Source organism: Schistosoma mansoni, chromosome W (assembly GCF_000237925.1).
Source record: "Schistosoma mansoni strain Puerto Rico chromosome W, complete genome".
Taxonomy (NCBI): Eukaryota; Metazoa; Platyhelminthes; class Trematoda; order Strigeidida; family Schistosomatidae; genus Schistosoma; species Schistosoma mansoni.
The window spans coordinates 21,150,252-21,162,970 of NC_031502.1; the positions used below are offsets into that span (position 1 = coordinate 21,150,252).

The 12,719-nt window shown below is 32.9% G+C and overlaps 1 protein-coding gene and 1 non-coding gene across 2 annotated transcripts; one reads left to right on the forward strand and one right to left on the reverse strand.

Annotated features, from left to right (window-relative positions):
* The first annotated feature begins 5,008 nt into the window (after positions 1-5,008).
* Smp_tRNA_00931_Pseudo_TTT.1.1 lies at positions 5,009-5,080 on the forward strand. The gene has a single exon. It is a non-coding gene (tRNA).
* Positions 5,081-9,860: 4,780 nt separating this feature from the next.
* Positions 9,861-12,087, reverse strand: Smp_015630 (putative cys-loop ligand gated ion channel subunit; the record flags this gene model as incomplete). Its single annotated transcript, XM_018788945.1, has 2 exons — positions 9,861-9,889; positions 10,848-12,087. The coding sequence occupies 2 exons, from the start codon at positions 12,085-12,087 to the stop codon at positions 9,861-9,863; spliced, it is 1,269 nt and encodes a 422-aa protein (XP_018654437.1).
* Between the last annotated feature and the right edge of the window lie 632 nt (positions 12,088-12,719).

The following is a 12,719-nucleotide window of genomic DNA, read 5'->3' on the forward strand; positions in this document are numbered from 1 at the left end:
AACAGACATACCTTCTATAATCCCACAACAGTTTCTCTCCCCAGGCAAACTAAACAGTATGCACAGGCTCAACGAAGCAAGAAAATACACAAACAACAAATTGTAGATAAATATGATGAACACTTTGTGATGCTAGTAGAGAGAAAAGTTTACAATTATTATTTAAGTAACACTAATAACTGACTAATGAGAGAATTATTACCCAGTTACCCAGTTCTGTCATTACCCAGTCAAGACAATCCTACTGTACGAAGCTGAAACGTGGAGAACTACTACAACCATCGTCAAGAAAGTTCAAATATTTATAAACAGTTGTCTATGCAAAATACTCAACATCCATTGTCCGGATACTATCAGCAACAGCGTTTTATGGGAGAGGAAAAACCAGCTTTCAGCTGAAGAGGAAATTAGGAAAAGATGTTGGAAGTGGATAGGACACACAATGAGGAAATCACCAAACTGCATCACGACTCAATCCCTAACTTGGAATCCGGAAGGGAAGCGGAAAAGAGGAAGGCTAAAGAACACATTACGCCGGGAAATAGAATCATATATGAAAAGGATGAACAGCAACTGGAAAGGAAGGCTCAGGACAGAGTTGGATGAAGAATGCTAGTGTGCGGTCTATGCTCCTCGACTAGGGGTAACAAGCGTAAGTAAAAAGTAAGTAATTAAGTAAAATAACTGGGTAAGACTTCAGTTTCACTAACGCTTATTTTGTGTAATTTGTTTTACGACAAAAAAACATGACTTGGGAAATGAGAAATTTTGGTGACGTGGCAAGAACTTTGTTTACTATTAGAAGTTCTTTATGGTTGTAGTTTTAGCTTACTTATATGTACAACGTGTAAATATATCTTAACGAGTAACTGTTTGTGACAATTAGGAACATCTATATGCTTCATATAAGTACCCGTTTCGTTATGAAAAACTTGTAATAGTGCATCAGTTTAAAAGTTTCACTAAACTATTGCGTTGTATAAATAATCTCCTTCACTATGATGATAGCATATTCAGGTGAATACTAACAAGATTTATAATGAAAAACAAACCCTCATGGGATCTGTAATACTATGAATTCTTTGCTTGTAGTATGCTATTGCAAAATATTGAAAGATTTCATATAGTTGTTATATTTATATTTAAATCATTCGTCAGATGAATAAGCGTTGGAATGGTCAGTTATAATCATAGTTATCGTCAACTTGTTAATTATTCGTTCACATCATTTTCAATACCCAGAAATTCGTTAAGTTGTTCATTTGTATAGACTTGAATATTAGAAAGTTTTAAGCCTTTCAATTAATTGATAGAAGGCATAAGTTGCATATCAGAAAATATATGAATAGCTTACCAACTTAATCAATGCAATTCTAAAAGAAAGAAACAAACGGTTATGAGTATCGAATTCATTACTTAGATTATTATTATTTATTTAAACACATAAATATCGGTACAAGGAAACACCGGATAAATATGCGCCTCACAAATCTCATTTGATTTGTGTGAGGGCTGTAATACTGCCCAGGTGCCCAAACCGAAGCAGGTGGTTTTCTTAGGTAGTCACACCCGGAGACTTTGACCTAAAGATCTGATCCACAAGGCAGTTGAGCATCGTAAGGAGATGCAGTCCCATGGTAGCCGGTGACCAACGATTTGTTCATATGCCATTTGTTCCTTCAGGATACTGGAGTCAGCCCATGTGCACCATTGATTTTGAATCAGGGTTTTCCAACTCCCCTAGATGAACTTTCCTTGTCCACTAACCCGTTTAAAGTGCCGAACATTCGCTTTTCATCCTCAATTTCGTAAATAACACCCCGGCCACGAGAAGGAAGTGAGTAAGACTTCTTATACGCTTGGCCATGTGAGAGCATTTCGAGAGGGAGAGCTAACTCTCTCCTCAATCTCGGCCGTACCAAGGCATTTGGGGGCCATTACTTAGATGGAATAGTAACTAGCAGAATGTAACTATAAGTGCCTTATTTGTTGCAAACAATGTCCTTCATTTACTAACCCTCTTACAATTTTACCTACTTGTTTAATATTTGCAAAGAAATTACAAGCACCAAATAAACTGATTCAAGAACTTTGAATAGTACTATGGAATTGGAGAAAAATCCAGTTGCAACGCTTATAATACTACCATTATTATTATTATTATTATTATTATTACCATTATTAGCTTTATTCAATATTATATTATTAGTACAATATAGAATTCTTAGCACAATGTAGTTCTTGATCGATCCTGACGACAAATATTGAGTGTTCGTCAATTAGAAGTTTGTAGTTCGGTCAATCGACATCTAATGTAATGTACATTCTTTTTGGTGCATATTGCCTGCAAGAAACCATGATATCTGTGATTTGGTGTTTGTAACTTGTGCAATGAAAGGTCTTACACTTTTCAGAAACGCACCTGAATAGTTTATGATAATAATAATAATAGCCATAATGATGTATTAAAACAAACAAAATAAGATAATTTGTTAAAGTATCTAGGTGGAAGGAACAAGTAGCACAGATATTCAAGCAGGCTGCCGTAACATTTACATACAACAGCACTGTTTAAATATTATTCATTCATTTGCATTATATCTTTGTTTATAGTTTCATCAGTGATTACAAATTTTGCTTACAGAAATTTATTGGTAATCTCTATAGTGGACACACCATAGATTCGTATTCATTAACAATATAGTTCAGTTACTATGTTTGAGAAAAATATACATCGTTTTACTTATGAAGTATAGGTCACTTACAGTGACAGTTATATGTTCAGAAAGCGGAAAGAAAAGGCTATTAACATCAATTATTACTCATATGGTTTTTTTCTTTCTCAGATGAGTAACATATTCATATGCCGGTTTCGTCAAAAATGATGATATTTACAATGGTTAGAATTGTTTATGGTTGCATAGTAGAAATTTACATAATGTTCTGGAATAGTTTAACACAGAACTACCTCCATCTGTTCATTAAGTATTGTTTGTTTGAATCAGGACTCAGTGGCCGAGTGGATAACGTGATGGCGTTTGGAGCGAAAGGTACTGAGTTCCAGTCCCAGAGTGAACATCAACTCTGAGATGGAGGTACATCCATCTGATGAGTCCCAAATATGACGAAACGCGCGTCAAACTGGATTCCACTACTAGCTACTATCCATCTTTGCTTACCATGCTTGTGAATTTAGGCTGTACATAGGCAATAGGCACAGTATGCACATATTCCAATTAGAGACTAACCAGTTTCAGCCCTATACATCAATGGGAAGATTCAAACAAAACAATACTAAGTGAATTAAATGATTTAGATGTTAGAAAAAAAACAAAAATAAGTGGAACTATAATTCCTGTCTATTTCATATAGTTTTAAATCTGTAATCAATCAGGAGACAAAAAGATGGAGCCGATACAGTTACTATAGTGAATAGGATAATCAATAATTCATACAATCACCAATGGGGATGAATTTTTTTTCTAAAAAATAACCCTTTTTTTCAAACAAAGGCGCTAGTATAATGAGAACTATACAATAATCTTGATCACAGAATTCCGCTTTCCAACAATATTACATACATTTTCATCTCTAATATACTTATGGCAGACGAATATATATATCTGAATAAGGTAAGATAGATGCTATTATTCTTTTCACTCAATCCATTTACATTTCCACCTATGACACCATTAATTTGTAATAGATCGACTAATTGTATAGTTACTAAGTCGCCAATTTTTAATTTAAGTCTCATGAAATGGTGAATCAGAGCTTGAAGTCACGAACTTCTAGTCTGAGCCTTGTTGGTAGATGCAGACTACTTGGTTAGGGTCTGCGTGACTATCGTAACCAAATGATTGGAGACTCTAGGTGACATGGCTCAGAGTCGATCACAATGGCGTAGATGTATACACTCTTTATGTTCCCTTAAACCTTGAGATTAAAATTGCTTCATAACGTCCTTTCTTCCTGTACTATATTCCTATATGCAACCTATCTTTTATATACTACCACTACTAAATTAACTATTTCTATGAATTCGGTGTTCATCTTGTTGTGCTTATGAAGTATGGCAACTTGTACCGACGCATATATATGCCTGTTCCTACGTTGTAGCTGACTCACTGGTATAGTAAATTCATTTAAAAAATGATATTGTTTCATTCAAACTCATAATTATATAGTTATCTTTTACACTAGTTAATCACTGAGTACCGAATAATGTCGAATTCGTTCAACCATTTAATACCAACTAGATTGTTCAAATTCAAATGTAGTATTCAACTGAAATGAATCAATATCTCCTGGACTATGGCTGAAGGTAATCGCGAGGAATCATCAGACTTAGTTTTCGTGATTGTAAGCACCGTTTTGCAATACTAACTTGTAATCTTGAGGTTCTTGATAACCTTTGCAATTCATCAAGCTATTTGGAGAATGACAGATCTTCTGTAGGACTGAAATATTAGCATTGATTGGTCTTTAAATAGTAAGGAATGTTATGTTTGTTAAGTTATCAGTTCTAATCGAATTCCATCTATCAATTTTCAATTTGAACACTAATCTGATTACCTCGACATCGTGTGCATTCTGTTTATATATTTGATTATTTAAAGCCATTTATTAAGTAGCCTTGAGTTTTACTTGTTAGGATGAGATAAGCATTAAGAATTAATCAAAGATGCCATTGATCATAAATTGGTTACTAATCAATGTAAGTAGTATTTCACTGAATAAACAAATACATAATACAACCAGTTTTAAGAATTATTTAAACTACTCAAATCCATAAGTAGTATTTAACTATACAAGGGAATATACATAAACTAAATTGTCTAAGTTTCTCTTGGTATTGTTTGTTTGAAACTTCCAATTGATGTTTAAGACTGCAATTGATCCATCTCTTGTTGGCATATGTGAGGACTGCCTCGATGTAGCTTTAATTCACAAACAATACCAAGTGAATTTAAACTTCACCCTACTTCACAAGCTAATGCTTATTAGGACTAATTAGCTGAGTGGATAACGTGATAGCTTTTTAAGCGAAAGGTACTTGATTCGAGTCCCCGAGTAAACATCAACTCTGAGATGCAGGTACATCGAACTGACTAATCCCAACTGGATTCCACTGCTAGCCATTATCCATCTTTACCTAAATTTCTCTTGTCAAAAAGAATAAAACAAAACAAACAATTTACAAAAATAAATCATTTACAAATTGAATTTCATAATTGACAATTATTCATTCGTTGAATGTCTAATTACATTATTTCCCATTTATCCTAATAGGGTAGACCAGTATAAATAGGATGTCGTTTTCTTTCAAATTATTTTTTATACTACTTATAAAATTAAAGAACTTATTATAATACATTTTTTTGAGGGAAAATTATTTATGGGTTAATTATGTATAATTAGAACAATAATAATGATTAGTTGCTTTTTTTGGGAAGGAATATAAAAGTATTTTGTTTTAATTTGGCTTAATTACCTGTTTACTACTTTATTTATATTTATTTGAATACATTAATATTGGTACAAAAGAGAAACGAATACATATACGGCAGACAACTCACTGAATTTGTGTGTGGGTTGTGATACCGGCCAGGTGCCTAAACTGAAACAGATGGTCTTCTTAATGAGCCACACACCGAGCCTTCGACTTAAAGGTCTGATCCACAAGGCAGTGGAACATTGTAAGGAGATTCAGTCCCATGGTAGCCAATGACCAACGATAGGTTTATACGCCATTTGTTCCCTTAGGATTCTGGAGCCCATGTGCACCATTGTTCCGAATGAGTGTTTTTCAACTCCACTAGATGGACTCTCCATGTGTGCACCAACCCGGTTACAGCGTAGGACATTCTCTTTTTGTCCTTTCAATTTCGTGAACAACAGTAATGCCGCGAGATGGTAGTGAGTGAGACTTCCCTGACAGTGACTGTACGTATGTGGCCATGCAAGAGCACTTGGGGAGTGAGCATACTATTCTCACCCTCGACCGTACCATGGCATTTGTAGGCACGTCTACAACTTCACATTTTATTCATAGTATCATTATAGTACAATTATTTTTATGCTTATCGAATAGATCTTTTCAAGAAGTGTGCGACTAATTTCGAAAAGTATCTACTCCAATAATCGATTGCGCACTTATTCGTGTATTTACTTGTAGTAATTTATTATTCAGTCGATTCCCTTAACTTGTTTGCTTATATGTAATGTCTTACCAAATTAATGCTTCCTTCTATTGGTACTTTTGGGATTGAGAACATTAGTGAAGACAACCGACTGTAAATAAAATCAAGATTACGGAATCTCTTGATAAAATATGAGAACAATACACTGAATAGTAAGCAAAGATGGATAGTGACTAGCAGTGGAATCCAGGACGCGCGTTTCGTCCTATTTAGGACTCGTCAGCTGGATGTACCTCCATCTCAGAGTTGATGTTCACTCTGGGACTGGAACTCAGTACCTTTCGCTTCAAACACCATCGCGTTGTCCACTCAGCTACTGAGTCCTGATAGCTAATTGCTTGTGCAATATGTTATCAAGTTGGATTAATGTCTTATCATTTAAATATTTTCTTTTAAACTAACATTATCATTTACAATGACGACGAATTTAATCTAATGGAATTATAGTATAGAGATCAAAACTCAACGATTCTTCACATATCTTATTGATTTCAATGGTTTTCATCTGTTTTCTAATCTTAACATTCTTATAATATTATTTTAGTGAACAAGAACACGGGTGGGGACAATCGAATGTATTCTAGCACAACATTACAGTTAACTTGCAAACTATCAATCAGTTGTCTCAATCACGATCATTCCTTATGCAAATATCAGTCCATAGTCTCCGATTATTATTATTGCTCATGCATTTTCATACCAATTGCGGGCCATTCTCATTCTCTCCTAAACGATCTTCTACTGAAATACATTCAATGCCCGACCATCACCATATACTACTTATGTGGATATCAGTAACCCACACTACACTATCAAAGTGTATATTTACTCAAGTTAAAAGGTTTCTTTTCTAAATGTTTCTTATAGCTGTAATTAGTTGTTTTCTTTCTTTTTCTTTGAAATCCATCATTATTGAAGATCTTACAGGAATGAAATTATGAGAGAACCATTGTAAGAATTATAGTTAATAGGAAGAAATCTTGGATGACATTTGATCATCTTTTTCAACATTCCCTATTTCATTAACTTACTTATTGTTTAGTGGAACATTATGAAAACGCTGGCTTGTTCTTTCAACGGATTTACTACAAACAAAGTGAATTGAAACGATATTTGTTTGAAATCTATCTTATATGGTTGAGATCATGAGTCAATTAAAGCTAGACCACCATGGAAAACCTGGAAGAACTGAACTACCGTTTCGTCCTAGTGTCGAACTCCTCAGCAGTGCGAATCCACGATTCCACCACGCGAGATTCAAACGCAGGACCTATCGGTCTCGCGCGCGAACACTTAACCGATAGACCACTAAGTCGGCATTCAACTATGTTAATGATGTCTAACTTCAACCAATCCGCGAGGTTGAGCAACCATTCACCAATGTATTCAGTGAGTTACTATCTCACAACAGACCTTGTTGAACTTCACTGGTCACTGTTTTTCACTAGAACTCCAGGAAATACCTCATTGAGCCAGTCACTAGTGAGCATATGATTATTATCAAAAGGGGCTTTTGTTACGATTTTGTTAATTTAATATAATTGCGATCATGGGTCAATTGAAGCTTGACCACCATGGAGAACCTGGACGGCCGTTTCGTCTTATTGAAAAGTAAGCACTTATTAAATTTAACACTATCATTTTTACTCTATAATCGTAAAATAATATATATTTGTATGGTGGAATCCAGAATGCACGTTTCGTCCTATTTGGGACTTGTTAGCCAGATGTACCTATATCCCATAGTTGATGTTCACTCCGGGACTAGAAACCAGTGCCGTTTACTTCAAGCAAACAATACCAAGTAAATTAAAAAATATATATATTCCGTAACAGTTCTAAATCTTCTAAGTACTGTACAATAGTATTTCCTGTAACTCATTTTGTGTTAGAAGTCATTCATTTATAAAATTCTCAATTCTTATTTACTCGTCCGTTGACGAGACTACAATTTATCGACAAACCAATCAGGTATAAGTTTGTAGTGCGTTTGACATGTTAAGCCCATAAACTTTATTCTAGATTCTTGCCAAGCCAATTCGCCTGTCCATTATGAGTCAAACTTTGACCTTTTTAATTATTCGCTTAATAACCTTGACTACTTTTTCATATGAGCGCATGTGTATGCACACTTCGTATCTTATTCATCATATGTCTGTCATTCATTTTTGTCTGACTATAAATGTTGATTAACACTTGCTTAAAATGAGTTGGCTTCCCCGCCATCTCCAATACGCATTATTCTCGTTTCGCACTCGGGTTGGCTTACCAGCCATCTCCAAAATGCGCGTCATTTTTGTTCCGCTCTCATCTATTTGCTTCATCACTTTGATTCCCTGGCCAGACCAATGAGTGTAGAAATTATATGTATTCTAAAGCTATTCTCGTATTTGACGTATTTAACTCCGTTATTCACCAACGCGGATAAAGTCATTTATTACATACGACGATAGACAGTAAGTACGATCAAAAAGGAATCAGATTTAGGCCACAACAAGTTAACAGGTCATGGATTTTGACACAAAATTCATTCATCTATTTGGTTAAATATCATTTTTTTTCATTATAGCTAATGTCAGTTCGAGATTAAAACATTAAATCTAATTCCTTAACTATCAACTGTAAATCCTGATCTTAATTTCTCATACTAATCTATGCCTTATATAACTTTAGTAAGTAAATGGACATTTTCATAGTTAAAAGCATGAATCAATTGAAGCTAGGCCACCAAGGAGAACCCGGAAGCACTGGACGGCCTTTTCGTCCTATTGTGGGACTCCACAGCTGAAATCTCCACAAAACCTTTTCCGACTAAATAGACATTCTCAATGTCACTTTAACGTCGTAATAAAGTCATCCATTAATTATAATCTCACTATTTAAGACATTTTACTCAAAGGAATATTAATCTACTCAAGATCAATCTAATAACATTCTGTATGTGTGTGTGTCTGTGTCGGTGAATACTCTTCGTTTAAACAAACTCCTGAATGAAAATAGCGTATTATTATAATCCAATAATAACAAATTATGAGATGGTGGAGAAGATTTGTAACTCAGGTGGATAATTTTGATGAAGTTCTGTTCTCTGAGCTGGATGGCTTTGGTCATGAAGCTTTCATCATTCTTCTGAAGGACATCATCAGCATAAACTTCAGGTAGAATTGAATCACATGTGGACAAATTCAAACCCTTCACTTCTACCCAAAGTTTATGCTGATGATGTCGTTCAGAAGGATGATGAAAGCTCCACGACCAAACCATTCAGCTCAGAAAACAAAACTCCATCAACAATAACAAACTATATTGTAACTAATTCAACATAACAATTTTGTGTACAATAGATAACATTTCGTTGCAAAAAGAAAACGAAAAACAAACGAAAAATGAACATTGAACCAAGTTATAATTATGAATGATAATACCTTTGTTTCAATGACATAGATGAAAGAAAAGGAAGGGAAAGTTCTGATATGGAACATCAAAGAAACATCATTCAATGAATGGTAAGTAAATGTATCAATGTTTGTTTCTATGTGTTTGAGTATGGTTTTTATTGATTGTATTAATATTAATAATAATAATAATAATAATAATCGTAATAATAATGTTACCAATGAAGTTTGACATAAAGATGATGATATTTAAGTATATAATCTAAGAGTTAAACAATAGAATTGTTTTCCCTATAGCAACAAGATGTTTTAAGAAAAAAAATAAGAAGGGATCGATTAATTGATTGATTGAATATAATCAACTTAAATTCATTAATAAGTGTTCATAATATCTACTCAATCACATTTGATTGGGAAACTCTAAAAGAGGTGTAAACTGTTACGTAACTGAGTATCACCATATTTCAAAAAGAAAATAAGGAATTGATTGACATAGAATGAATGAATGATCAATTTGTTCATGAATATAATCAATTCAAATGCATTAATAACTGATCATAACATCAACTCAATGACATTTGTTTGAGAAACTCTAGAAGAGTGGTAAAATATTAAGTAACTGGGTAACATTGTGTTCCAAGAAAGAAGATAAGGAGAGATTGATTGACATAGAATGAATGAATGATCGATTTGTTCATGAATATAATTATCGTAAATACATTAATAACTAATCATAACATCAACTCGATCATACTTGATTAGGGAGCTCTAGAAGAGATGTAAACTGATACGTAACTGGGGGGGGTATCATCATGTTTCAAGAAAGAGGACAAGGAGAAATTGATTAATTGTCGTAGAATGAATGAGTGATGAATATGTTCATGAATATGATCAACTCGAATGCATTAATAACTAATCATAGCATCAACTCAATCACATTTGATTGAAAAACTGGAAAAGAGGTGAAAAGTAAAGTGTTACGTAACTGGATAGCATTATGTTTCAAGAACAAAGATAGAAATTGTTTGAATAAGTAAAAATGAATAAATGGTGGATATGTTAATGAATATCATCATATCATACTTTATTGAGAAAGTTAAGAAGAGGGATAAACTGTTACGTAACTGACGGGGGATGGTATCATCATGTTTCAAGAAAGAAGATCTGTTAATAAATATATAATCCTCTTATATTTGATTAACAATAATTAAGAAATAACACCAATAAAAACAATTATATAATACAAAACATGCTGGAAATAAAAATCTACTATATGTATCAATTTCTGATTCAATTAAACCAGGGGGACGTTTGGGTCTTAATTTCTCTTTATTCTGATTATAAGTAGTATTATAAGTAGTATTATTAGTAGTATTAGTAGTATTCGTATTATTATCAATGAATTGATTCGTTAATAAATATTCTAATTCTTCACGAAATTCTAATTGTCCTCTATTTAAATGATGTGAATTTTGTAATTGTATTAATTGTTGTTGTTGACATATAGTACACCAACGTGTTAATTCATCTCTAACAATCTCTTTAACATCTTCATGCCATGTTTCACATTGTTTACGTCTTAATATAGTTAATGCTATAGCATATTCAACTAATACTCCTATAACAAAAATAATCGAAAAGATCATCCATATATCAATTGCTTTGATGTATGATACTCTAGGTAACGTGGATGATACACTTATAGCTTGAGTTAATATACCAAGTAAACTTAATAAACCTAATGGTACACGTGCTGGTGCTGAATCTACATTTACCCAAAAACTTAACCATGATACCATAATAATTAATACATTTGGTATATATGTTGTTGCTAAATAACTACCTAATTGTCTTTGTAATTCAAATGTTGCATTTAAACATGTATATTGACCAGTGGATGTTGAATATCCCGATGAACAATCATTCGTAATGAATTCCTTTGGAGTCTCGAATTCTGACAGCTGTAATTTTTCAGCTAATTCAACTGGTTTATTATGATTCCATACAAATTTTAATTCATTTAATGTATAACCATAACTACCAATATTAATATGACAATGTTGATTATCCATAGGGAATGTTTGTAAATGCATTTGACATGAAAATCTCATTGTTATTTTTTGACTATATAATACATTACCATTAGGATGTACACGTAACAAGTAATTAGGTAAAGTTAATTTATGTAAATAACCATCTTTACCATTACGAAAAAATAAATCAGGTAACCATAATTGTTCTTTTAGCTTAGGAGAGACTAATGGTTCATTAAATTGTGAATATTCAGGGATATCATACCATGATAAACGACGATCACGCCATACTTGTCTTAATAATAAATCAATATAATAATCCATTGTACGTACATCTATAGAAAAAATAGCTAATACTTTCATATTTACAGTAACTATAGTAGCATTACCACCATCTGGTGGACGTTCATAACTACGATATTTTGACATAATTAAATTAACAATACGATCTCTCATTGATGTTTTTGAATAAATTTCATCTTGTAATTTAGTTTGTTGATTGAAATGAGTTAAATTGGTGATATTCATTAAATGATTATTGGTGGTTGATGTTGGTAATGACGGCGACGACGACGACGACGATGATGATGATGATGATGATGATGATGATGATCGATAATTTGGTTGATTCGAATGATCTACTGGAATATTTGAATCTTGAATTTGTTGATATAGTATATTTGGTTGATTTCTTATATTATATGATGAATGAATATTAGGATTAGATGGTATATTACATTGAATAAGGAATAATTTAGTTGCTAAGAGAAATATCAACAATATATAATGAATAAATGGTGTATGGAACATCATGAGTATATATATATAAAGGTTACTTTGTTTTCAACTATTATACATTAAACTCTATGATTCTCATTCTTGTGGTGATACATTTTATCCTCATGGAAACAGTACTTAGAAACTATTGAAGAAATAATGCCTACACAATCAATATATATAGATGTATATGGATGTATATACAGGTATGTCCATATACACACACACACACTAAGGGATATGTATATCTATCAGTAAGGTATTCTTTACATTTGAGTAGATAGGACTATATATATATATTATTATTATAT